Raw genomic sequence first — 25,134 nt, 5'->3', positions numbered from 1 at the left:
GGCCCCGCCAACGCTCCGTCGCGCGCGCCGCCGCCATCTTGTGCGGGAGGAGGCGGCAGCAGCAGCAGCAGCAGCGCGGAGGAGCCGCGGCCGCGCCTCCCGCCCGCCTCCTTCCCGGTCCCGCCGTCCCGCCGCCGCGGCGCCATGTCTGCCGAGAGCCCCGAGCCCGCCTCGGCCGAGGAGCAGAAGGTGGGTGGCCGGCCCGAGGAGCGCAAGGAGGCCCGCGGGGCTTCTCCCTCCTCCATCGGCGCGGCCGGGCCTGTCCTTCCCTGCCTCGGCMGAGGGAGCCTGGCGGGCCGCAGCGTCTCCCGGGCCCGGCCGCCCCTCAGAGCACCGCCTGCCCCGGGCTGGGCTGGCCGCCGCCGCGCAGCAGGGCCGGGCGCCGCTCCCCGGGCAGGACGGGCCCCGCCGCTCGCGGCCGTGTGCGTTGGAGGCGGAGGAAGCACCACCATGATGGCTCGGGAGCGGGCATTCCCTGGCCCATGGTCGGGGTGCGCTGGCCTGGCCCGGCCCATGGCGCTCCCTCGCYTGTTCCTCGGCCTCGCTCCCTCGGGGGCACCGCGGGCCGCGCCGTCCTGCGCCATGGGCTTCGGCTCACCATCGCAGCGGCGGCATGGACACCAGCCATAATCCGAAGGCTGAACGTTTGTTTCAGTTCTAGAAAACGCTCAGCTTTTAATTTAATCAGTTCAGGAGCAGAAATACCGACATCACAACGAYCGTAATCTGGGCTAGTTAAGGCTTTTGGAAAGAATAATTGGCTGAGTTATCTTGTGGTGTCCCTCTTATATCATCTCTATCTAATAACTGTATCGTTTCTGAAGTGGGATTTGGTTTCATAGATTTCTCTGCTGTGACTTTAAGAAGCCGTTTGTTTTTTAGACTTGTCATTGCTGTGGGAACCCGGTTGCRATCCCCGCGGCTATGATCCGGAGAAGTTATGAAACACAAATACCGCTTTGAAGGACGCTRAAAGAAAAAGCTTAATCTATCTCAGCTGTCACGTTTTTGTTTAATAATTTACAAATTGTAATATGAGTTGGTCGTACGAGTAGAGCTTTGAGGGTTAATATGGAATGATACCTTCTCAACAGGTGCAGTAATTAGAACCATCTTCTTTGGCAGGTCTGTAATCTGCTCTTAAATAGGTGTGTTCTGCAGCGTGACTTAACGTTCATGCTAGGTAGGCTGCTGAAGGGATACTGTTCCTGTTCAAAGCCTATAAAAATAAGTCCCTGGCCTATGCAGCACTCCTAGAATAGCTCTGTAATAAGAGCATAGTTAAACATGTGGCAGCAAGTTTATTGTAATGCCTTCTGCGGTGTTCTGATGAAGTCAGGTGACTGGGGCTGGTTTTCCTAATGAACTTTCAGACTGAAATCTTGAAATGTCATGTTTATGCACTGCTTGGAAAAAATTGAGAGGTGGGAGTKCCTTGCTCATCTCCTAATTTAGCATTATCCAGATAAGGTGTTCAAGAAAAATTACATARCATCAATAAAATAAAACTTTGCTTTCTGTGAGATTATGTCCTGGTCTGATACTGTGGTATCAGTGCTGTTACAATATTGCAGTGTTAACTTCCACTAAAGCTATTAGTCTGGGTAGGCAAAATTGAACATTCACTTGCTTAATGCTTAGCTCCAAAACACTTACATAAACAACCCATTTTGCAGTACTTATTCGTATGTGTGCTTAAAAAAGATGACGCCCCTAAATGAACTYGGAGGCAGTGTTTTCGTGATCAGACATTTTTTCTAAACTTTTCTGATGTGCAGTAGGGAGCTTGTGCTGAGTGAGAAAGGTTTTGAATTACAGAATGATATAAACTGAAAATTTGCCAAAGATCAGTGTTTCCTGTTCTCAGTGTGAAAATTCAGGACAGTGGCAGGGGGAAGTTCAGAAACAAAGAAACTTTGGACATGGAGGAACATATGTTTGGTTGACTCTTTTTGCCTTAAAAGCCTTGTGTTTTCCAGGAAGCTGTTAAAGGTGGTGCGTTTTGGKGCTGAACTGGTTTTTGCCACATCAGTTTGCTGTAGGGTTGTGCTGTTGCCATATTTTTTCCATTTTCTGCTTTGCATTTTGTCTGATGTCTTCTGCTAAAGATGAGCCATTCATACCAGTGTTTTAAAAAGCTGATGGCTGGTTTGGTTTTTTTTCAGTCAGACAGGTCAGTTGTCCAGCACATACAGAACTTAATGCTGCTAGAATCTGAAAAGATTAAAAGCAAAAGCTGTCTTTAAACGAGTTAGGTAACTGCTGCCTTCCTGGTAGATMATTTTAATGACTTCATGAGCTGTGTCAGGTTGCTGTAGAGAACTAAAATTACAACTTTTGTGTGGTTGTCACTAGGAAGAAGAGCGTGGTGGATCTTGATTTCTGCCCACTCCCCAGTCATTTGTTAGTCACTTGGTTGTTGCTTCTGTAATTCATGGGAGAATGTTCTGAATGTAGGAGTGGCTTGGATTAAAGTCTTTAGGGCTCAGCAGCTCATCTTCGAGAGTGCTCAATACCGTCTAGTCCTCAGAGGAATATAAGATCAGGACGTGCAGGCAGTGATCTTCCCAAGRAAGCGATCCAAGGTCTCAGAAATCTGGTTTAAAAGGCTTCTGGGCTGCAAAAGAACACATCGAATTGCTTTCCGAATCTTGGCACCCCCTGTATCCTTCAGCAAGGAGTTCTGCAGCTTAACTGTATTTTATGTGAAGAACTGTTGTCTTAAGTATTTTTTGAACCTGCCATCAGCTGGTTTTGTTTGACACCCTGAGTTGTGGTATTGAAATTCTTTAATTTGTGTTCCGTGGGTTTTTGAGTCTTAGTTGTTGGTCATCAAGAGGAAGCGGCTGTGCTCTGTATCCTTTTGAGCTGCATTGATGCGTAACACCGTGGTTGTGTTTGGATTGCCTGCTGTGCCATAATTTGTCAGCCCTGTGAGTTTGCATAAATGTCTCCTTTGATGCACTGTGAATACATATTTATATAAGCTATTTATTGTTGGTCCTCTCGTTTTAAAAAATATCTTCTTTTGGTTTTTAATGACAAAATATGCCCGCTCAAATACTTTGTCTGTTGGCTCAGCAGTGAGTACCCAGTGATTCAGCATTAGCTGTTGAAAGTGTTGAGCTAAAAGGATTACTTTTGGGCAAATCCAGTCCCTGTCGGCATTCTTATGAACCACAATAGAGAGAGCAGCAGTTGCATGATCTGTGTAACGCACGAGAACTGTGGGCTTGGCTAGTGGGATATTACCTAGTGAGAAATGGTGTAGKTCTGTGTTCAATAGTGCCAGGGAAACTTTGCCTGTATTTGGGTTTATATTTTGCACTATATTGCCTAGCTGCATTTTCGTCTAACAAAAAGCATTGGTTTCTGATGTCACAGAAGTTTCTCTTTGTTATGAGAGTTTCTATTTTTTTCCTTGGGAGAACTGTTATTTCAGCTTCCTGTTGTTTTGTGCAAAGCTGTCCTTGAGGTGTCTTGGTCTAATAGAGTAGCTAGAAAATGTTACAATCCTTGTTTCTGATGCATCTTACCAGAAAGATGTTAAATTTAACACAACCTGGAGCATTTTATAAGAGATCGAGAGGAGCATCTAGGAATAGGCGAGTGTGATGGTGGCTCTTGTTCTTCAGCAGTTCTGGCTTAAGTAGCTCCCAGCTCCTTATATTCCTGTCCTCCCTGCTGCTTTGTTAACATACCTGTTTGTGCAGCTGTGTGGTCATCCAGGCTGTGGAAATCGATCCAAATGAAACAGTTGAACAAGGGGAGAAGAAAAAAAAAGATAAATGGTTATTTTTTAGTTGAAGTAGTTTCTGTAGTCCATTGCTGGGGAGTACAGGCAGTCATGCTGATTGATACAATGCAAAGGATGATGACAGGCRTGGAAAAGAGTATGAAGGGGCTCCTGAAGAGCTCTAAGTGGACATGAAATCTTAGTCATAGATGAATGAGGCCCTCCTGATTTCAGTGGCAAATATTACTTCCTGCCTGAAACTCTTTCTGTGACTTCAGGTGATAATAACAATTCTAAACTACAGCAGTCAGTGCAAATCATTGTATTTTCTCTGAATTAGCACTGGTTTGCATTTAAAAAAAAAGTGTATGGCCAAATACTGTAAAGAGCAAAACAAGCATTTTGAATGAAAGATATTTTAGAAAGGATCCAGTAGAATAAATTGTACTTCATACATCAAATTGCTACATGGACATGGAGTGTGAAGTAGAGGCCAGTGAACAAATTACAGTTTTGCCAAATGAGTATTTTCAAATTATTATTTTGAGCATCCATGTTTTACAGTATACTCATTAAATAGGCATTTTATTTTAAACAAATGCACTGTCCAACTGTCTTCATCCTCATAATTTCAGGATAATTATAGACATGTATAGAGAAACACAGTATTGCTATTAATGTAACAGCAGGCATGTTTTTGAGTGCTTCACAGTGAGTATCAACACATTACAGCTGGAGCAGCCATACTGATCAGTGTGGCAGTGGAAGTGCCAGTCTGCCTGTGCAACTAAATGATGAAACAGGCATTTGGAAAAGTCCTGTGGTTCTCGCTCAGAGATTTGKTTATTCAAATTTTCTTCAATATTTGTTTATTCTTAGTGGAACCCTTGTTTTGACCCAAAAAAAAAAAAGAGTTTCATTTGAGGCTTTTTTATTTTTCAAAATTTAATAATTCAGACTACTTTTCTTGGAGAGGGAAGTGCGCACATCTTCAGCACCTCCACGCAGGGTATCTAAAATGGGAGGCTGAACTCCTACAGTTKCTGTCAGCATTTGAGAAAGGAATGCATGAAAATGTCTAATCAGATAATTGYTATGCTCACTTGGTAGCAGCAGTGGGCATGTGGGTGTATTACCTACAAAGCTGTTCTGCATGAATATACATTGTTGCATGTTTCACTTACAGTATCAATCATTGTCTTTCAGGAAATGGAGGATAAGGTGATAAGTCCAGAAAAAGCTGAAGAAGCAAAATTGAAAGCAAGATATCCTCATCTGGGCCAGAAGCCAGGAGGTTCAGATTTCTTGAGGAAGAGGCTTCAAAAAGGAGTGAGTTCTTTATTGTATGGACAAAAAAATTTCACAGTTACTGTATCTGCATTTTTTTTCCCTGCTCCACAGGCCTTTGCAGGGTAAAAGAGTSTGAAAAACTTTAATTTTTGAGAGAGTGAGGGAAGAGAAATTTGTCCCTGCAAAACAAATGCCAGCRTGGCAGGATTGGAGTTTGCAGCATCAGTGGCTCAACCACACTTGTWATAAAAAATTAAACTTAGACGCTGCTGTGATAGACAATGTAGAAAACACCAAGGAAATAGAAACTCATCCTTATTTTCTAGTGATTTTATCCTGTGTATTCTTACACTCCCAAAATTTATGTCCGTTCCTTTTATCCATGTTTTTAGCACATGAAAGTTTGCTGTCTGCAGTTAGACCAGGCATCATCTGACATCAGTGGTGKGAGAATGGTGGTATAATTCTGAATATATGCCCTGACCAAAAAATAATGATAGAAGAACAAAGAGTGAGTTAATATTTCAGTATTGTTCCACATCTAACCGGTGTCTCTTATTTTCTTAGCTATTTGACTGGATTTTTTTTTTTGTTTAATTATTCATAAAGTGATTATGTAATGCCTTTCAGGCATGCTAGAACTCTGTTCTTGGAATAATCCTAGTATGTCACTGCTTCTGATGATGCTTTCATTGCTGTCCCACTGTTGTGGTTTTTTTTTTACCATGGTCTGGGTCTTTCAGTACCCACAGTGATTCCAAGTATAAATCTTTCGCAAACCAGCTGGTGGAGTTCAGTGCTGATCTAATTCTGTGCTGTCTGGTAGCATCTCTTGGGAATTGTTACTGTTGGCAGGTTTTTGGATAATCTGTCTCATAAACTGGAACATATGAAGCAGAGTTAAKGGCTGCTGGGCCTGGGCCTGGGCAGGTGGTAGATGAGGTGATTCCCTTTGAGTTACRCTGTGTGGTCRAAGGCAGCCTAAATGAAACTTCATTGGGTTCAATGTACATGTTAACACAGAAGGGAGTGGTAAGTATGTATTGTGATGATATCTCAGGAAAACAGGCCAGTGTTCACTCAGCAAGGATTATAGCCATAATGGAATGATGACTGCAAATGTGAGAAATTCTCACCACCAGCAATAATAACCTGTACAATATCTTCATCTTAATTACACTACTGAATACAAAAGCTCTTGCAGCATGTACTTTCAGATTTGACCAGAGACAGATCAATAGCCATCTTAATTGACTTTTGCTACTCTGATGAAAGTTGGCGTAAACATGTGGATTCCARTTCATAATATGCCTTCTGCAGTTCCTGATGTGGTGATAATAACTTTCTTCCATTTGATTTTTTAATTATTTCTTTTTAGTGTGCTCAGTGTCTTAAATGAGGAGAGATCTTTACTTGGTAGAGATTCCGGTGTACTTCAGGCTGTCTGCCCTGATGAAGGTTAAAATAGAGTGAGGGTAGTGAGTGTGCTTTCAGGTARTGTTTCAGACACAAAGACACCTGGACAGACATAGTCACTTTGAAAGGGATGATCAAATACAGGCCATCTGTGAGAAGCTAGAATAAATCAGGAAAATACTGGAATAAATTAAAGGAAGAAATGGATTTAGRAAGAAGAAATCCATTTAGAATGGATTCATTCTAAAGCATGAGAGATAGTGGGTTTTCTCAGATGTTTCTCTTAGTGGTAAGATGTGTGGTAAGACCTCATGGTAAAATGTAAAACAATGCAACTTTTCCTGTAAAATGTGTCAGTGACCAGCTGAAGACTTGATGCAGAGCATGGATAGAATTTGATGCCTCATCTTACCATGATGGGGATAAATAACAGTCATTTGGCCTTGACATGCATAGATAACCTAATATTTTGAGAAATCTGGCAACTCTTGAAGGTAATGTTAATAAAAACTTGCTCATATATTAAGGAACACTGTTTTAGAATGTCAAACAATTTAGCTTTGTGTTCRCAAAAAAATGGGATGTGGGATAAGAATTTCCTTGTCATAGTGCTTTTCAGAAGGACTGTACAGTGGATTTGACATTGCTGAATAATTGGTTTGGGAACCTCAGGGATTRTATTTTCACTGTTATAATGTCTGCAGAGAAGAGGTTTCCTTGTTTTATGCTACTTTGATCTCTGGTGTGATAGACSAGGCTCTGTCCTCCAGCTTTAATTCATGCATTATTTGGTTATTCTGTGTAGCAGAACTTGTTCACTGTAACAAAATTTGCAAACCCTAAGATTTCAGTTGTGGGAAGTGAGCTTTTTGGAAAACCAGGGCAAAAATAATGTTCACATTCGATGTGAATTTAATGGTATATGTAGAACCTTAACTGTATAGTTCCTGATGCTAAGAGTTCAGGTGTCTGTGCTGAGTAGTCTTAATAATACCTTKGTTTAATCCGTGTAGAGCTACCTTGACAAATCAGGGAGATTTTACAACTTTGAAAATTTTAAAATATCTATTTAACCATGTAATTCAGTGTATACATCTGTTAAGATTTCAGGCTTTTCAATATATTTGTTTTGTCTTCTAGCAAAAATACTTTGATTCTGGAGATTACAACATGGCTAAAGCAAAGATGAAGAATAAGCAACTGCCTACTGCAGCTCCTGACAAGACAGAAGTCACTGGTGACCATATTCCTACTCCACAGGATCTTCCACAGCGGAAACCATCTCTTGTTGCTAGCAAGCTGGCTGGCTGACGAGAACAGCTGAACTGCATGATTATTCTCATTCCTGTTATTTCTCCTTAATAGTTATTTCTCACCCTCACATCCCCCTTTCTCTTTCTTACACTAAGTCATGAGACTGACAGCTTTGCAGGTAGCGATAGCATGTGCTGCTATTGTAAGGGAATACTGTTAAGAGTAAAATGTAGTATTTGGACTAGTTGAGAACAATGCACTGATTAAAAAGGACAAGTTTGGTTAGAGCAATGTAATCTACTTGAAAATGTACATATTGCCCATTTCCTAGTGTAGGACTGGTTCCAGCAAGTGACATCGCAAGTTTTACAACTTCTAATGTTTCTGCTTTTGCTATTTCACCTTAATTGCAGCATATTTGTATTTAATATAACCTCCAGTTGTGTTGGGATTTTCTTCCGTGTTTGGGTTTGTTGTCTAAAGTAGAGGTTTAGACCACAAGTTGCTAGATGGTAAAGCATGTATAAAAACAAAAGACAGGGCTCTGATTGAATTTTGTTTCTGCTTTTGAACTTGAACGGCCTTAAACCTGTTTCAGCTTTAACAATAGAGTTTTTACTTGGGCAATATTTGCCCATTCTGGTGTAACTCTTGTGAACCTAGTGCTTATTGACAACTGCCTGTTGAAGCTGGTATTCTTTTCAGTTCTGTAGCTTAGGACACACTTTTGTTGAAGATGTGGATGAAGTGTGCATGTGCATAGACTGTTGAATTCACTCTTGTGCCATTTTTTGTAAATACAATAGTTTTGCACAACCTTTTGCAAACGTCTATTAGTTTTACATTTTAAAAAGCAGATAATGTGCCAATCAAAGCACAAGTTATTCTGTATCTTTCAAAGTCTTGTCCTGAAACTAAGAGCCCAGAATCTTGCTACTGAAAGTTAAAACTATAAACCTGAAATTTGTGAAACACATTTACACCTGACTCAACCTTATGCTTTTGCAGTTGTRTATTTTGTTTCACAACAATATTCAGCATTCAACTATAAATCTGGAATATTTACCTATATTTGCAGGCAAGTGCCCTTTCTGTTCAGCAGTTGTTTAAGCTTTTAAAGCAGAAATGCTCTGTCTGTTGGTGTGGAATATGGCTAAGTGTACTGTTCTAGAGAGTTCCCTGTGTGGCAAACACCAAATCTAGGCTCACTTATGTTGATATACAGTTGTCTTTGGGCTATTTTAGACTTCTGAAAGCAGAAGGGTATCTTTCTTTTTTCTTGGACTCCTGAAGAGATAATGAACTATTTCATTTTCTTTGTTGTACAGCAGCCCCCATTGGCTTTGGCGAAACAAATATCTGCAAATGTATTTCTATGATGACCCATTGAGAAATAGGTAACTTCATATCAGAAAATAGGAATGAACTCCAGTTCATATTTATGATGAAGGTTGTAAGTACTAGATAGCCAAAATACATTCYGGTGAAATGATGCATTTAAAAGTATGTTAAATCAGTGAAATCAGAATATTAAAAGTGCAGTATGATCCATARTATAATTGATTTTCATACAGGTAATCACAACCTTCACATTCTTTGGGAGAACAAGAAACTCTTTAAAAAGATCAGTTTACTGGATAGCTTTTTCTTTTAAAAATTAGTTCTGAAACAGCCTATTGGAAACTAAGCACCAGTGTGAGTTTTATAAGAGAGAACACTTAAAGATGCATGTTTTTAGAAGCTTGTACTTTGTGCTGATATATTCAGAAAGGTCTTGGGGTATAAAGGACTGCTAGTCAAAAAAATGCTGGCCCATTTCTTTTCCAATGCTCTCTTCTAAAGGCTTACAAAATGGTCAAGAGAAAATTAATTGTCTTTATTTGGTCCTGTTTTGATCAGAACATATGGTGTCTATGTAATATTCTTGATTCAGAGAAGTAATACTAGAGAATTTCAAAATTGTGAACCCGATTCTTTTCAAGTCTGTATAGGCCTTYTCTAGTAGTTAGATTGGCTTTGTCAAGCCTGTCCTTATTCCTTATCCTCCACTAGTATTACAAATAATTTGTGGTTTTTGCAGAACAGTTTGAAGAAATGGACCTAYTTGACTTCTTTAAGAAATCAGGCTGGAAGAATAASTAAGAAACTGGAAACATTGAAGCAAGCTGCATTTTATAGATRTTTGTTCAAATGTGAAAATCCCTCTTTATTTTTCTATGTATGGATGGAATTAAAACCTAATGATAGGACTGGGCCTGAAACAAATGTGGAACAACTTAAGGTGACTTGCTGTGTTTTGTCTGGTGCCACTATTCTGTAGCTCCCCTAAGGTGAGTTCTCTTGATGCTTGGGAAGGTTTAAAAAGATAGCCATTTAAATTTAAACATTCCACTCACTTAGCTACAACTCAGCTTATCCTGCTGGTTGGACAACACAAGCTCTTCTGATGCTCACTCGGTGATTTGCAGTTCCTAAGATTACTACAAATTCAGCTATGAATATATTATCCATGCKTATATTTGAAGTACTGTAATACTAACTAGGTCAGTGACTGATTACGAGACTTCACCTCTGACAGACCTCAGCAGCAGGCACAGCTATTCTGATTCTACACGCTGTATAAAAAGTCCARTAGTCACTTAACAGTAAATGGAACATGACTGCAAATTGATGCTTACTTTCAGCTTACTCCAGCAAGATAACTCAGCTATCCAAACTGATGTACATAATGTATTATATGAGTTTTACCATTTGATAATTGCCTTTTTCAAAAAAAAACCTGTTCACACTGTAGACTGGCAGTCCCTTTCATATCTTGCCTTTAAAGATTGACAGTGTTTAGTTGTTAGAGTAGTACTCATGTAGGCTTGTAATAGCAGATAGCACCAACATTTTATTTGAGATAGTTAAGTGAATTAATTACAACTTCACTGATATGTCCCCAAATCTGTAACACCAAAGGCTTCCCTCTCATTGTTCTTGATGTAGTAGGACAGTGTTTGTGTAAAGGCCACAGGAGTACATTTTGTTGGACATATTTACACCCAGTCAAGATGTTAAGGTGATAAAAATGTCAATTGTTATTTACAAACTTACACATTGTATAGTATACAGAATAAATTGATTTACTTAGTTTTTATTGCAACGTGGAGGTTTGTCTCATCTTTACTGTGGTTTCCTAAACAATACTGGATACTTCGGTATTCTCTATGGAAAATTTCTAAACCCTAAATCTTGCTACTCTGTATCATTAAAAATATGACTGGGCTTATGATTTCTAGTATGTTAGACTACAGAATTACTTTAATGTTATCACATTTATATATATTTCAGTGCTTATTTTTCTATTAAGGCAATTAAAGCTTATTGTTTGAAAACTCTGTAACAGATGATTGTTTGGGTCCCTTGCACTGAATGAAGGGGATGTCTGGGAACCAGCTTGGTGCAAAGAAATTTGCATCACTTTAGACTGTTGGCCTAAATATGGCAACGTTTCCAGAAATCACAAAGCTGGGAAAAGTCTGRCTAATTTCCCAGTCAGCCCGAGGCTTAGGTGCTGATCTTTGCACAGCTTCAAGATCCATGGGGTCCTGTTTACACAATCAGCTCAGTCACCAAGGTGTTAGTAACACACTGTGCTCTGCATAGCTCTRTGGTACATGATTGTGTCTCTCTCTACATAGCTCTTGCATTACATTTCARAGTTCTTAACTGTTCCATCAGTACTGGCTGAAACCAGCCCTGTTTGTTTTCTACAGCTAAAATCTTCAGGCCTGGTCCTTGCACTGTGAGAATATGGGCTTGGCAGAGAAGCTACTGCTCAATCGTCATGATAGAGTGTGACAACACAATAGGAAGTCCTATGTGAGAAGGACATTTCTCTGCCACAGTTAAATAGATCATAGATATGAACAGAACATAGATGTAAGAAAAAAGATGAGGACAGATGCTTTGTAACTGCTGAAAAAAGTTACATAAAAATTCAATATAAAATTCTGCATGTGGACTCTTGTCAGTTACATCAGCTATACATTGAAACACCCTGAGGTCTATGCTCTGAAAAAAAACCTTTTCAAAAAGATGTGCAAGGTAAGAGATGAGGTCTTCTAAACTCTTGCTGGCAAATATTTGATGCAGGAGATGCATCCTTAATAAGGAGTTGGTCTGGATACATTACAAACAGGTTCTTTCTTGGCAACTTTCAGTGCCCCCAATTCCTGTCCTTAATGGCAGATTTGAAATCCTGGTTTATKCAAATTGTGTCAAATCATAGCATATTTTGGACTCAGATATCTATTTTTTGCTGTAGCTTATAATTACATTTGGCTCCTGAGCTCCAGCTGTGAATGACTGAGATCAGTAATCCACAGTTGAGGCAAACTCCTGAAATGAGAGTCTTTGAATTCAGAATAGATATCCTGAGGAGAGGGTTCAAAATACAGGATATGAAGCATGACACAGTCAAGAGGGAAGGTCCAGGTCCTTTTTGAAAAACCTGACATTTCAGTTTACAATTTCAGTGTTGCACGTGAACACGACTGGTAGCATTAGTATCGATCTCTGTGGCTTGTTTTGGGTACAGATGAAGGGCAGCTATGCAAAGTGCTTAGCCAAAACCTCCCCGACTACCCATTGAATATACAGCTGTTAGCTAAGCAGTTRAATTCTGAGAGGAAAAACAGTCAAAAGCACTTAGGTGAGAATGTGGCAAACATACCTATTTCAAACTTGTTTTGTATTTTGGACCATTTGGACTAGTAGGATCCATTTATAAGGTGAGAAATGAAAACAAAGACTAAGAGAGTAATAGCTTCAGTTCTGCTGTCAAAGGAACTCTTGCCATAACCTGAATTGTAAAAAAAACAGTCATTGATTCCTAAAGCAGTGGGGCGTCATCTTGAGACTTTGCTGGAACATGGACCAAACTTTTCAATCCCATTTGACATGAATGTTAAACTTCAAAGATGTGTACCTCCATGTCTTGTGAGAACTGGGCTTAATTATTCAAGGAACTAATTTGGGCCCATTTCCCTTCAATGCCTTCAGTAACGGTTTGAATGATCGATGCAATCAAGCTGAAGGAGACTGTAAACAATTTGAAGGATGGGATCAGAATCGGAGGGGAAAACTCGCCAAAAATAGAAAACTTGGTACCTGAGAAACAGATACCAAACGCACAATGGGAGTAAGTGGATGTGTGGTAGGACGGCAGCTAAGCTCGCAGAGGCCCCAGCAGGCTGTGACACAGATGTAGATCCAGTGAGATGGGACTCRTCTCCCGCCTGCCTTGAGAGAGTACCGGCGCTGGGAAAGGAAGGGACCGGACCGYTCCCTGCGCCTGGTGCTGCCCGGGGTGTGGAGCCTCCTCCGCGCCTCGAGGGCACGGGCTGGGGACCAGTCACAATTATAAACATCCGTGATGAAGAAAACGAGTAATTTGTTCAGTGTAGGGCAGAAAAAAAAATAATTTAAAGAAAAAAAAAAAAGGATGGTGAGGGAGAGGCGGAATAGTGGATCTGGCACAAAGCGGGGGGCGCGCAGCCCCACGGACCGGCCCGCTCGGGGTCGGGAGCAGCGCAGCCCCGCGGCGCAGACCGAGCCCGGGTCCCGCCCGCCGGTGGGAGGCATCGCACCGCCCGCCCCGCGTCCCTCCCGGCCCTGCCCGGCCCCGCGCCGCTCCCACAATGCACAGAGCCCGCCAGGTAGCAGCAACATGGCGCGGGCCGCCGCCTGAGCATCCTCCTCCTCCTCCTCCTCCTCCTCCTCCCGCCCGCCTCCGCCTCCCGCCGCCGGGCTGCCGCAGAGGGGCCGCCCGCCCGCGCCCTGCGCCATGGCAGCCTCCGAGCTCTACACGAAGGTAGGGCGGCGGCGGGGCCGGGGCTGCCCGGGGCGGCGGGGCGGGCGCGGCGCGGATAGGGGGATAGCGCGGCCCGGGCGGGCGGAACGGCGGAGCGGGGAGGGCAGGGGCTCGGCCGGGGGTCCCAGCGGGGGCCGGCACCGCTCCCCGAGCCGGGCCCGCATCCCCGCGGCCGCGGGGCCCATCCCTCCCTGCTCGCCCGCAGCGGCTCCGGCAGCGCGGCCGGGGATGCGCCGGGCCGGGGGGCAGCGCGGTGGGGCAGCTCGGTTATCGCCCTCGGGAACAGCGTCCCGCTCCTTGCGGAGAAACGGCTTCTACGACATAAGCGCTTTGATGTTCAACTACGCTTTTTGGTGACAMTGCACCTTTGGATTATATTCTGCTGGCAGCCATTCAGAAGCCCTGCAGTCAGCAGTGATGCGCAGCGTGACTCTCATATGCTCTCTAATCAGACATTTTTCTAATCTTTTTAGTCTTGCGTGTTAGTATCTCATCAGTTTCTGCCTGGAAACAGTTACTGTCCTATGCATCTTTATGGCAAAGCCTGCAGATCGAGATGTGGACATGGTTGTGTTCACGCCTAGCAATGCATTTTTTTTTTATTGCTCTGCCTTGAGCTAATGCATAAATCTGAAAATGTGACAGACAACAGGTCTTCAAGGGTAGAAGAGATGATAGAGTCTCTGGAATTGAGCACAGTGGTACAAGATGGCCAACTCCAAGTCCTTCTTTCAAAAGGCTTGCACAAAGTGTTGTTAGGAAAGCCACSCCGTCTAGATCCTTGAGCCACTTAGTGAAATACTCCAGAGTATCCCCAGTCGTGCATTGTGCAGGGAAGGAAAGGAAACAGACTTTTTGTTTTGACGTGAATAGGTCACCTTATTTGTAGGGTCTTTGCACTCAGGAGTGGTAGGACAGCACKCTGACTGCATCAGGACAAATCAAACCAGACAGTCCCTTCAACAGGCTTGCCCATAGCAGAGAGTATGTTTATGTAGGAGGGGTTGGATGTGAGAGGTGAGAACCAGGCCTGCACCCTTAAAGAATACCAGATACATGAATGATATGGCACACCTTGGTGTTTTGTGTCTCATACGAGAGTATCTCTTTGAACTGTCCCAAAGGAATGAAATTTGCCACTCTGGTCGAGTGAGCCATGGTACTGCAGAGTTTTTTCCAGGCACCCAATAGACCTCTGTGTAAGGAGTTATTTTGGAAATGTGTTCTCGATTTCTTTCTCTCTGTTGATGGTCCTCTTAAGGAATTAAAATGTCTCATAAAGTGCAGATCAGAATACTTTATTTTTCTTTTTTCATTTTAATTTCCAACCTTGTCTGACCTTGAATTCTCTTCACTGAGTGGCTGAATTCTTTGGTCAGAAGCTGCTCCAAAAATGTRGGTGTGTTATTGTCTTGGAACTGTGTTACAGTGGAAAGCTCAAGGCCCCTTAGAATTCCTGAGCAGGGTCTGGTTCAGTCAGGGAGGCTGGGGTAGGAACCTGCTGGGTGTTCAAGAGAGACTCTGCTGTCTTCCCTCTCTGCTGGCTCTTTCCTCAAGTAATGGCAGCATGCTGTTTGAATAGCATTCAATATCTCATCCTTGATTAGGTAACTTAAATAAWGGATTTAAGGTCAAAGCATGCAGAGGTAAAGAGAGCAAACACGAAGTCAGAGAAGCGTGGGGATGATCCTGCAGTAGGGCCTTGCTGGGTGATGAAGGCCAGTGAGATTGYTTCTGTGCCTCACTCTCACACCACAGGCTGTTCTTGTCCTCTTTAGAGAAATATGTAGGCACAGAAAGAGTGAATTTCACATATTTTTTAGCAGGTAAGCAGAGACTGTCATTCAGGGCAGCTGCTTAAAGTACCAGAGCTCCCAGTATAATATCAGCTCTTAGCGTATGGTGTTGGCACAGGTATTTTGCTGGCCAGCAGGGTCAGGTATGAATTTTCAGCACATCGTTGCTGCTCTGTGTGTGTGTGTATGTGCCCTGAAGCAAAGTTCCTGGCAGCTCTCTTACCCACTCCCACTGGAGACCCCATCCCAGCTTGCCTGTGTTGTTCCAAGGCTCTGTGTTGGTGTGAGGAACTCGCAACAGAAGTTGGTAAAGTTGTGTTAAGAACTGGATGATCAGKGTTGCAAAAAAGTTGTCAGCATCTCTTCAGATGCTCTGTGAGAATGGGAGAATAGACTGATTTCCAGCTGGGGGTGGTGGAAGGGGGCTCTGCCCCAGTGTCTCCAGTTTTGCTAGGATGCTATGCCTTCATATTTGGTTTTGTTGCATGCCAGCATAAAAATAGCACCCACTATCCCAAACACATATTGAAATAGCTGAAAGGAACTCTTCTTTTTCCAAGCTTAATTATTTTTTGTTAGAAACCAGCAATTACAGATTTTTGAAGAAGTCAYGCCACTCCTGTGAAAGCCCTATTGCTTTGATTCATCCAGGTGTGTTTCTAAACTTGATGGTTGTGTAGCCAGCCTTGTAGTTGGACACAATCTGGAAATTTGGATTTAAGYTAAAGGACTGGCTGGACTGCACTCACAAACTGATTGTGAGCAGTGGGCCCAAACCTGTGCCCAGTGACAGTGCAAATGCAGACTCTGCTTGAGGGCATTAGCTTCAATTTTGGGGTGCAGCAGCTTAAATCTGTTCCATGGATTATATCTCAGGCATTCTTACTAAAAATATTATGCCTTTGAGCCTTGTCCTGTTGGATATGTATCACTAGCAGGTTGGTGCTCCTGCTGTAAGTTCATTTCTGGAAGTTTTGGTTCTTTGGAAACAAACTTAGGAGAATGTTGGTGTGGTTCYTAGATCATTGTAGCCCCACTGAGCRATGCCTCCATGTAGCTGACCAGCATTTCAGAAGCTGTTGACCAACAACAGATACATACCAACTGCTGCTGACCYGTAAAAATTGATAGGGACAATCTAGGCCGTGTGCTGGCTTTTGTTAAGTGTAATTTGCTTTCTGTGGGAATTAAGAACAAGTGAGAATGCTCTGCCTAGAACTGGAACTCATCTGACTACTCTGTGTTAGAAATCRCCTTTGTGAGTTCCAGGGGTATGAAACCAAGCCCCAGCACATGCTCTTCCCACCTGTACACAAAAATCAACGAAACAGATCCGACACTATGTTTATGCTGCCTSCTTTAAAGTCAGAGTGAAGAGGTGACACTTCTGTTCTCCATTTCCATCCATTTTTTCCTGGGTTTGAGTTGTTTCCCATTCATGCTGTGCTTTCCTAGAGCATGCTGCTTTGCCCTCTTGGGATTTCTGTTTCACTTTTGTGTGGCTGTGTACAGTGCACTGATTTATTTACTTATCCATTCAGTCAGACATTCATTTATTTTCATTCTTGCTGCTACCAATATGCTCCTCCCTATCCATTATCTTTGAGATGAGGGGGAGCTAGCTCCAGCTAGCTTGGTCCTGACATAGGGCCTAATCCAATTTCAGTTCAAGTGAATGGAAATGTTCCTCTGAACACAGAGAAATCAGTAAACAGTTTACACTGGAGAGCACGGCCTGGACAAGCTGAACTCAGTAGCTGATCTTGAAATGTTTCAGTTTGAGGGTTTATGAGCAATAAATTGAGTTAGGGAAGTGTCAGAGGAAACTGCATAGAACAAAAAGCTGCTTGTACTGTCCCCAGCATTGCAAGTGGCCCTTTCTTGCKTTGCTGTGGCTGTGTGCAGCAGCTGCTCCGGGGTGTTACAATGCTTGCTCTTCTTCACTTCTGCTGGGTCCTTACAAGCAAAAATGGCAAATTGTAGATTCTGGCCAGGTAATGGCTCTGCTTGGGTATGTSCTACGTGGAGAGGGAAATACAGCAAAAACCAACCTGAGCTTAAGAGAGAAAATGTAACTATTTCAAAATTTTTGTGTCTATTAGGGGACTTTTCTTGGGATTTTAAAAAAAGCTGCCTTAATTATATAGTCCTGTATATTGCTGTGCAGACTTGTTTTAAAATAGACTCTTTCACCTGGCTTGCAAGAGGCCAATGAACACTCAGAGTTGAGGTATTTGACTTATTTACAGTTCTGCACAGAAAGAGATGCTGGCTGGTAAATCCACAAAGCCAGCACAACTGCCAAAGCTTTTCACTATTTATACAGTTCAGCAAACTTTCAAAGGCATCAATGTTTATTGGCTACAAGTTACCTAGTTCTCTTATTAATTAGTGTTCTGTCTTCTATTGGTTAATGATTCTCTTGCTTCTCATGCTACATCTTGCATGCTCAGTCTTTCTTTTCTTTTGGGTTGATGATTTCTTGAGTTGGTGGCTTTGAGTTGGTGGTGAGGAACTGCCCCTACTGGAATTATCTTTGCCCAGTCAGAGCTGATTTCAGCACGATTGCTTGGGTTGGCTTTTTTAGTTTCTTCCTCGTCTGAGGGTTCTGTCACATATCCTTGTGCCCCTAAATTCTGTGTTCTGTGTGTCCWCTGTCAGGGGACATCCACAGGCCTGAGATCATTGAAGCTTGTTAATTCTACCAACAAACACTTTGCCTTTCAAACACCTGGAAATCACTTAGAGCTTGTTAGCTGCTATTTGTTTCACAGAYGAAAGCTCCTTYGCTCTTGATTAGGCTTGAACATRCACAAAGATCAAACATCAAAACATCCTTAGGAAAATTTTTACATATTCCACATTTTGCAACAAAACTACTGCCTGTGTTCTGAGTGTTTTCTAAGCATTAAACAGTAAGCACTTGTCTCAGTAGGTCACTGCTCAGTCTTTGCAGAGCCCTGGTGCCATCAGTGCAGAGATGGGAGTTGTTCCTCTCCAGGCACAGTCTGGGTCTCCTGCACAGCTTTGAGTTGCACAGCTCAGAGCAGAGAGGATCTTGCAGAGTCAAATGTGAACTGCCAAGGAATTGTATCTGTGCATGGCATGAGCCTGCACAGGATGCTTTAGAACTGTTCTCTGCCTCTTCCTAAAATCTTACACAGCAGGGAAGGAGGGAATAGTGCAATTGCTCCTGTGCTTGGGAGATCTGCTGTGTCACTGGAATAAACACGATGGCAGCTCTGCCAGTGACAAGTCCCAATGGTGTGCACCCATTTCATTCTGCTGCCTTTAAACYAAAGGTGCTGAGGATATAATTGCCCAACAGTCCAACAATACTCAGTTCAACCCAACCTTGACATTTTATTATGTTTTTTGTAAAAAAACTGTTCGCTGTAATCAGATGTCAATCACAGCAGCCTAAGAAACTGAAAAAGCTTTTTGTTTTCTATGAGCAGTTTTGTGACATGTCAGCAGTCTGTTGTTMAAATGAACTGTGAGCTTTGGGAAGCAAGGCAAGCTGTGGTTTGAGTTGGAGCCCAGCCTGCAYCAGAGCTGCTCCCTGGATGCTGAGTGTGTCTGGAGGAGGAAATGTTGCCATCCTGGTGGGTCAGAGATACCAAGCTGTTCMTGAAAGCGTCTCACAGCCCACAAATATATTTTGGGAGGGTGTATCCTGTAGTCCTAACGAAACACTGAAAGTGCACCATCATTGGGAGCTACTTTTTGGGAGGGGTGATAATAGCTTTATGTTTTAAAATACTCTTCTTTTTTTCTGTAGACCTGAAAGTTGTGTGAATTCTTTGTTACGTRTAAAGAACTATGAAGGTCTCATTTATAATAATTGGTCTTATTTGTTTAATTCTTTGAGTTAAAACATGTTACTTACATGTAAAAATGTTGAAACATTTACTTRATAATATTAGTGGATTATATGGGATTCCCCCAAATTGTCCTCAGCAGTGCTTTCAGAATATGGTATTTGTACATGGAGCTGCCACTGGTCATTTGCAGTTTTTGCTGTTTCTACTGCAGGAATTTTTTTTTTTTGCCTGTGCTGGGTGGGTTAAGTAATGGATTACTGTTACTTTTTAGCTAAGTAAATGATAAGATATAGGGTTGCCAAGCTCCTGCTATGTCAGAAAATGTGTGTAAGGACCAGACTTATTATCTTTTATTGAGCTACAGAGCTCCAGGTTGAGTTGTAAGGGACAGACAGATGTTYCTAGCTTTTAGGGCTTCCTTGTGGGACTTTTGGGAGTTTAATTCTCTCTGCGTGTTCTAATAAAAACTAATTTGTCTCTCTCTTTATGAAACTYATTGTCTAATCTCTGTTGGACTAAAGAAAGCGTTTTTGTGGCTGAAATGTGCTCATTGAGCCAGCTGAATTGGAGGAAGTCACACAAATGTCCAGTGTCACATGGTAGCACTGTTTSTGGATGGTCTATTTTTAATAGGATTTTAAAAAAGCAAGAAGCAACAGTGTRWTTAACCGTAGATGATTTCTGCTGTGAGGGAAGGCAGTGTGCAGCTGGCAGGTCTGCTGTGRGTCTGTGCCTCTGCAGCAGACCTCYAGGAGCTTGGGATGGCCTACAGGGACATTGCCAGAGTCCCAGAATGGGTCAGCTTGGAAGGGACCACAGTGGGTCACCTGGGCCAATCTCCCAGAGCAAACGACACAGGATTGCAGCCAGTGGTTCTGAATAGCTCAAGTGAGGGAGACTCCACTCCCTCTCTRGGCAGCCTGTTCCAGTGCTCAGTAAAGTTCTTCCTTGTATTCAGMTGGAGCTTCCTGAGCATCAGTTTYTGCCTGTTGCCTCYTGTCCTGTTGCTCAGCACTATTGAGAAGCACTTCGTCCGTCCTTTTGGCACCCCCTSCTTTAGATATYTATATACATTAATKTCCAATTATTTATTACAGTCAAACARTAATWTATACACTTSRAATTCAGGTTTCATTCCTTRGCAACACAAAGTATACACRAAGCAAATATTTAATTATTTGAAGTTTTGTTTGTATTACTGGGATCCTTGACACCTGCAGGTGTATTTGGGCATATGGACAGATGGCTGGTTTGAAAGGTATCTTGGCTAGAGGGGAGATGATGAACCCAATTTTGCTTTGTGCTGTCCAGCAGCAAGAGCTTCTCTGATCAAAGTGAGTCGGGGTTTCTTTTATGCCTCTTGATTGAAGTCACCCTACCTTGGTGTGCAGTCTGAAGTTAGGGATGAGCACTCTGAGCTCCTGTGCTCGGCTGGGTTTTGTTTCACGTGCTGGAAGGTGCAGAGGTTATGTCTGATCTATTTCTGTGTTCACTGTAGTGGAGCAGTGTTTACTACTCCTGCGTGTATCATTCTTGACTCTGATAGTGAGGATTTGAACAGTTGGGCCCAGGGCCAAGGAACAGCGTTTGGGSAAGGCTGTTGTTCCTGATGCTTCATTAGCAAGCTACTCGAGTGAGTTGAAGCAGCAGAACGCACCTTCTGCTTGTCTTCTCTGCTACCAAAATAACAAGGAAGAACTTCCTATCTATCCTTAATAATAGGTGGTTGTTGTTGCAGGAAAATRTGGTGTTACAGTCAGAAATAAACCCATGATTCTTGGAAATTTGCATGATGTCTGTGACTAGCCCCACTCAAATTATGCTAGAACAGGGATGATGTTTCTAAGAATTTGGTTCAAATTGGTATCAAAACTTTCAAGTGAGTGGAATTTCATTATGCATGAAATTAACCTGCTATCTAAAAGTCATGGGAGATACAGAAAATTCAGCCTGTTTTGACTTGGCTGGTTCTTTGCACAGTAACTTTCCCTTTTGTTGGTTTGCTTTGGGGCTGGATCCACAATGCAGAGTTGTGTGATTGTGTTGCTAAGGCCTTCTTTACCAACGCTAATGGTGAGGCTTTCGGTGACATTCCTGTGCCAGTGCCACCCTTTGCTTAGGACTGCAGCATTTCCTCCTTGTTCTCAGTGTTTCTTGGCTTTGCTTAACCCTGCGTTTGCTTAAGCCTGTTTCTGCAAATATTTCTCTTTATCCTGAGTGAGTAATCACACATTGCTTCATTTTGTGCTTTGAAATCAAGCACATTAATATGAACAATCACGCCCTTTATTCTCTATTTGTTCTTATGGCAGGGAAATAACTTTGCAGTCCTATAGCTGTTAGGAATGATTTATGCAGGAAAACAAACTAAAACATCCTGGTGATGTCTCTTTGTCAAGTTGTCTGAGGAAAGCTGCTGTATGCAGCACTGCAGTAAGTGAGGACCTGTCTATTTAAACCCTAGTTGTAATGTTTAATAGTCAGAGTGTATTTTCAGCAGAGGCCTCCYCTTTCAGGACCCTGCTATCTCAGGGTACCGCTCATCTTTTAGCACAGTCCGTGTTTTCAGTTAGCTCCAGGCAGCAGCCTAACGTGRAACTCTGTGTGAGATGGACTGGACTGCCCAGTGCCACACAAATGTGAAAACCACAGTTACTGAGCTGATGATCKTGGTGATTTTGGGGTCTTTCTGGTCATCCAGGTCATAATCTGGGCCTTTTCTGTCACAGTACAGCTGCTTTGCTTGCTGCTTGYAGCTAGTTGCCATTAGTAGTTTGTCTATATATCAGTCTGTTTATACAAATAAAATATAAAGAAGAGATCAGTGCTGTTAAGACAGCTTGTCTGAGTTCTGTGTGCTTTGTTTTTTTTTAAAGAGGCTCAGCAGTTAGTGTGGTTACATTRGAGAGTGCCTTGCTGAATTGTGGGAATTAAGATGCTCCAAGGTAAGCACAGGAAACATTAGGCATTGCTAATGAAGTTTAAAGACTTTTTTCCTACTGAATGTCTGTGGATTGCAGATACTGACCCAACTTTTAATGTATCTGCAAATTTTAATGTAAACTTTGAAGAACGTGCAAACTGATTACTTACAGATCTAGAGATMTTCTGTGTTTTACACCTTCTGTTCTCGTTGGTTGCATGGATTTAATGTCTTTGGCCTGTTAGGGACAACAGCAAAATCTTTCCCTCAATAATAATGCTATGGGGGCATCAAAGCTGGGGTAAAGCTTCTTAAAATGTTAGGGGTRAAGAAGGTACAAACTTTACATCAAAAAACAAGTACAAATAAAAAGCCACCATGATCACAAACAGTTTGAGGGATCAATACGAAGATTAAACTGGAGGAGAATCAGTCAGGAATGCAGAAYACAGCTGTATTTTTGTGTCTGTCAGCTCCATGCTGTTTGGTGAAAGTTGTAGCTACTTTCTCAACATCTTSAAAGCTGTTGCTTTCTCTCACTGCTCATCAAGTCTCTATTTTTGCTTTTTAACCATGCCTCAGGTGTGGCTGTAGGCAGGTGGGGTAACTCAMATTGCCCCTGGCAGTTAGCAGCTGTGGCTTGTTGGGTTATTTAGCTCTTAAAAGGCAGTGGGGAGGGTTGGGAGGTTGCTGTAYGGGTAGATGTAAACTGCATGTTTCTAGTTAGACAGTCCTCAATAAGGAAAAGCAGGGACTTCTCATCTGAGTGATTTACATACCCATGGATGTGAAAAATCATGAAGTCTTGCTGCTATTTCCAGTGGTGTCCTTGAGTTCTTCCATTTGATTATCACAAGGTAAGAGAATTTTGCAACTACTTTGTGATTTAGAGGAGGACACTCTTGTGCTTTGTAGTGCTAGAGAAGTAAACTAAAAATACTGTGAGTCAGTCTAACAATGAGGGAATTCATTACCCCGACATGGCTTGTCACACGTTACCCTCTGCAGACTCCATGGGTTATTTATCAGTATCTTTAAAGCAGATGACCTCAGTTGTTTTGCTGAGGAAACCAGAGAGAGAGATTCCCAARTTGCCTTATGAGTTAGTATACACCAACACAAGAGATATGGAGATATGTTCCACGGAGATTGAGCCTGTTTTGCCTGGAAGGGAAACACCAACTGCCTCTGAAAGTGGTGAAAATCTGTGTTGCAGGAGATATGGAATGGAAATAGATGTTTTAGACTTCATGTATGTCAAAGTAAGTAGAATATGTTCGGTTGTTTTCTTGATTTTAACATRGGCATATAGGTCTGTGTAGCTAAGCATATAATTGCTTATTAGTGTCATAGTATTATAATATAGGGATTAATTAAGGAAGATTTAAGGTAAGTAGAGATTGGATTTACCATGTTGGAGTACATAAAGAAGACATTTTCAAACATGCCAGGCATTAAAATCATTGTTTAGGAGATTGTCTCAGTTAGAAAAAAATCTTACAAGAGGAGAAGCGTTTGCAGAAGTTGTTATAATTTCTTGTCAGAATGTGCTTCTTCCTTGTGATGGTCCTATGTATGGGAAATGCAAAGGTGATATAAACTTTTTGAGAACAATCAGACAGAGAATGTTTGTGGAGAAAAGGAGTGGGATAGTTTCTCTAGGGCTAAATGTGGTATGCTTCAACAGTGTGAAAGGGTTTAATTTGCCTTCTGTGTACAGTGCAGAGGTGTTTCCCATAAGCTGTGTGCCAGCCGAGGTCAGCACTGTGCTGGTGGAGTGGCTGCTGGGGCAGGACGTGTCCTGGGGTCACAGCACAGCCCTGGTGGGTCTGGCAAGGGCAGGGCTGAAAGTCCGGAGGAAACGCTGCTGGGGAGTTTCCAAGAGCAGCTCTGWGGCCACTAACCCCAGTTCTGCTTTCACAGCTTCCCCCAGCTCCTGTGGAGGAAGGGCAGCTCTTGGGGAGGTTTCACTCTGCTCACTGGTTTTGAGTTTGAGCTTGCCAGGTCATTTTATCAGGTCACTCTGTTTCCTTGTGTGGGGACTTACTGTTAATTGCTGTTAATTTCCCATGAAAAAGTGGTAGAATTAGMTATGGCTTCATTAGATGTGTTTCACTGGGGTCAGTTTGGTGTTCCAGTATACCAGAAAGGTCTGTGGTGTGAGCTGGTCCTTGGTGACAGCTATGGTCTGGGTTATCTGAGTGAAACTAGTTCTGCCTCAGTAACTCAAGCCAAGACAGTAAAAGCTCTGTTTTAATGATGCAGCTACATCTCAGGCTGTGGCTTCTGTGTTGGCCTAACAGAAAATACTCTGTTTTAAACACCTCTGTTTTAAAACCTCTGTTTTACTTTAAGTGTGACTTTTAGGCGGGCTAGGATTAAGTAAAAACAAGATGGTGCTTTTGGACTTGAGCTCAACTTTAGAGAAAGCCACTCTGAAAAGTACAGCCTTATCTGCTATCAAATATATTTCCTTTCATTTCTAACTTTTAAATTAAACTTTGACAGTTAGGTCAGCAATTGTCCATGCTCCAGATGTTTTACAGATAGCAGAAAATTTAGCTTTTTTTTGCCTCTGTGAGCAGTTACAGCTCCACTACTTCTTTCCCAGTTGTTCCAAACTCCATTGCTGTGGCACGGCACAAGGCAGCACGTCTGCCTGGTGAGTGGAGCCCTTTATTGTCCTATCCAAGTGCTGGACACAGCAGATAATCTCATGGCAGTGGTGCAGATGGCTTTGTGCTGGGACAGACACACTGAGGCTGAAGGCTTCGTGCTGCTGTGGGTGTAACAGGAGCATCAGCTGCAGCAGCACTGGGTGTTCCTTCTGTCCCAGAGCAAAACCWTGGCTGGCCACGTGTTGTGATGAGTGGGTCAGGGACTCTGCCTCCTGCCCATGAGGTTTTTAGAAACTTTGGGGAAAATAATTGTAAAAAGCTTCTATAAGATCTTAAATCTATCGGAGAACTTGACAAAGTGAGATGAGCRTTTCATTGTGTGACATCAGCATGAAAAATTTGGAAGAAACATGAGGGTCT

At 42.5% G+C, this 25,134-nt stretch overlaps 2 protein-coding genes across 10 annotated transcripts in view; both read left to right on the top strand.

Annotated features, from left to right (window-relative positions):
- Positions 1-11,076, top strand: ARPP19 (cAMP regulated phosphoprotein 19). Of its 2 annotated transcripts, none has more exons than XM_057372074.1 (3): positions 1-189; positions 4,943-5,065; positions 7,583-11,076. In XM_057372074.1, exons 1-3 carry the CDS (start codon positions 145-147, stop codon positions 7,751-7,753), a joined length of 339 nt encoding a protein of 112 aa, XP_057228057.1. In that variant the 5' UTR covers positions 1-144; the 3' UTR covers positions 7,754-11,076. The 2 variants fall into 2 exon arrangements, with proteins under 2 accessions (XP_057228057.1, XP_057228059.1); XM_057372076.1 differs by lacking the exon at positions 1-189 and adding an exon at positions 2,601-2,933.
- A 2,292-nt stretch (positions 11,077-13,368) lies between these two features.
- MYO5A (myosin VA) overlaps positions 13,369-25,134 on the top strand; it is a 91,908-nt gene continuing 80,142 nt past the window's right edge. For 7 of the 8 annotated variants that reach the window (XM_057372072.1, XM_057372069.1, XM_057372067.1 and 4 more), the window contains exon 1: positions 23,062-23,358. In XM_057372072.1, the coding sequence (XP_057228055.1) occupies positions 23,077-23,358 (282 nt within the window). In that variant the 5' untranslated portion in view covers positions 23,062-23,076. Of the gene's footprint in view, positions 13,554-23,061; positions 23,359-25,134 lie in introns of those variants that run through there. The other variant, XM_057372073.1, reaches the window with a different exon arrangement.

Source organism: Malurus melanocephalus, unplaced genomic scaffold (genome assembly GCF_030028575.1).
Source record: "Malurus melanocephalus ecotype Western Australia unplaced genomic scaffold, MMel_1.1 scaffold_163, whole genome shotgun sequence".
NCBI lineage: Eukaryota > Metazoa > Chordata > Aves > Passeriformes > Maluridae > Malurus > Malurus melanocephalus.
This window is presented reverse-complemented; position numbering and strand designations above follow the sequence as displayed.

What these genes read in the sequence shown, in the direction of transcription:
- ARPP19 (XM_057372074.1), top strand. Translation starts at nt 145, where the DNA reads ATGTCTGCCGAGAGCCCCGAGCCCGCCTCGGCCGAGGAGCAGAAG. An exon ending in CCTCGGCCGAGGAGCAGAAG is followed by an intron (nt 190 to 4,942) that starts GTGGGTGGCCGG and finishes ATTGTCTTTCAG; the next exon opens with GAAATGGAGGATAAGGTGAT. An exon ending in GGAAGAGGCTTCAAAAAGGA is followed by an intron (nt 5,066 to 7,582) that starts GTGAGTTCTTTA and finishes TTTGTCTTCTAG; the next exon opens with CAAAAATACTTTGATTCTGG.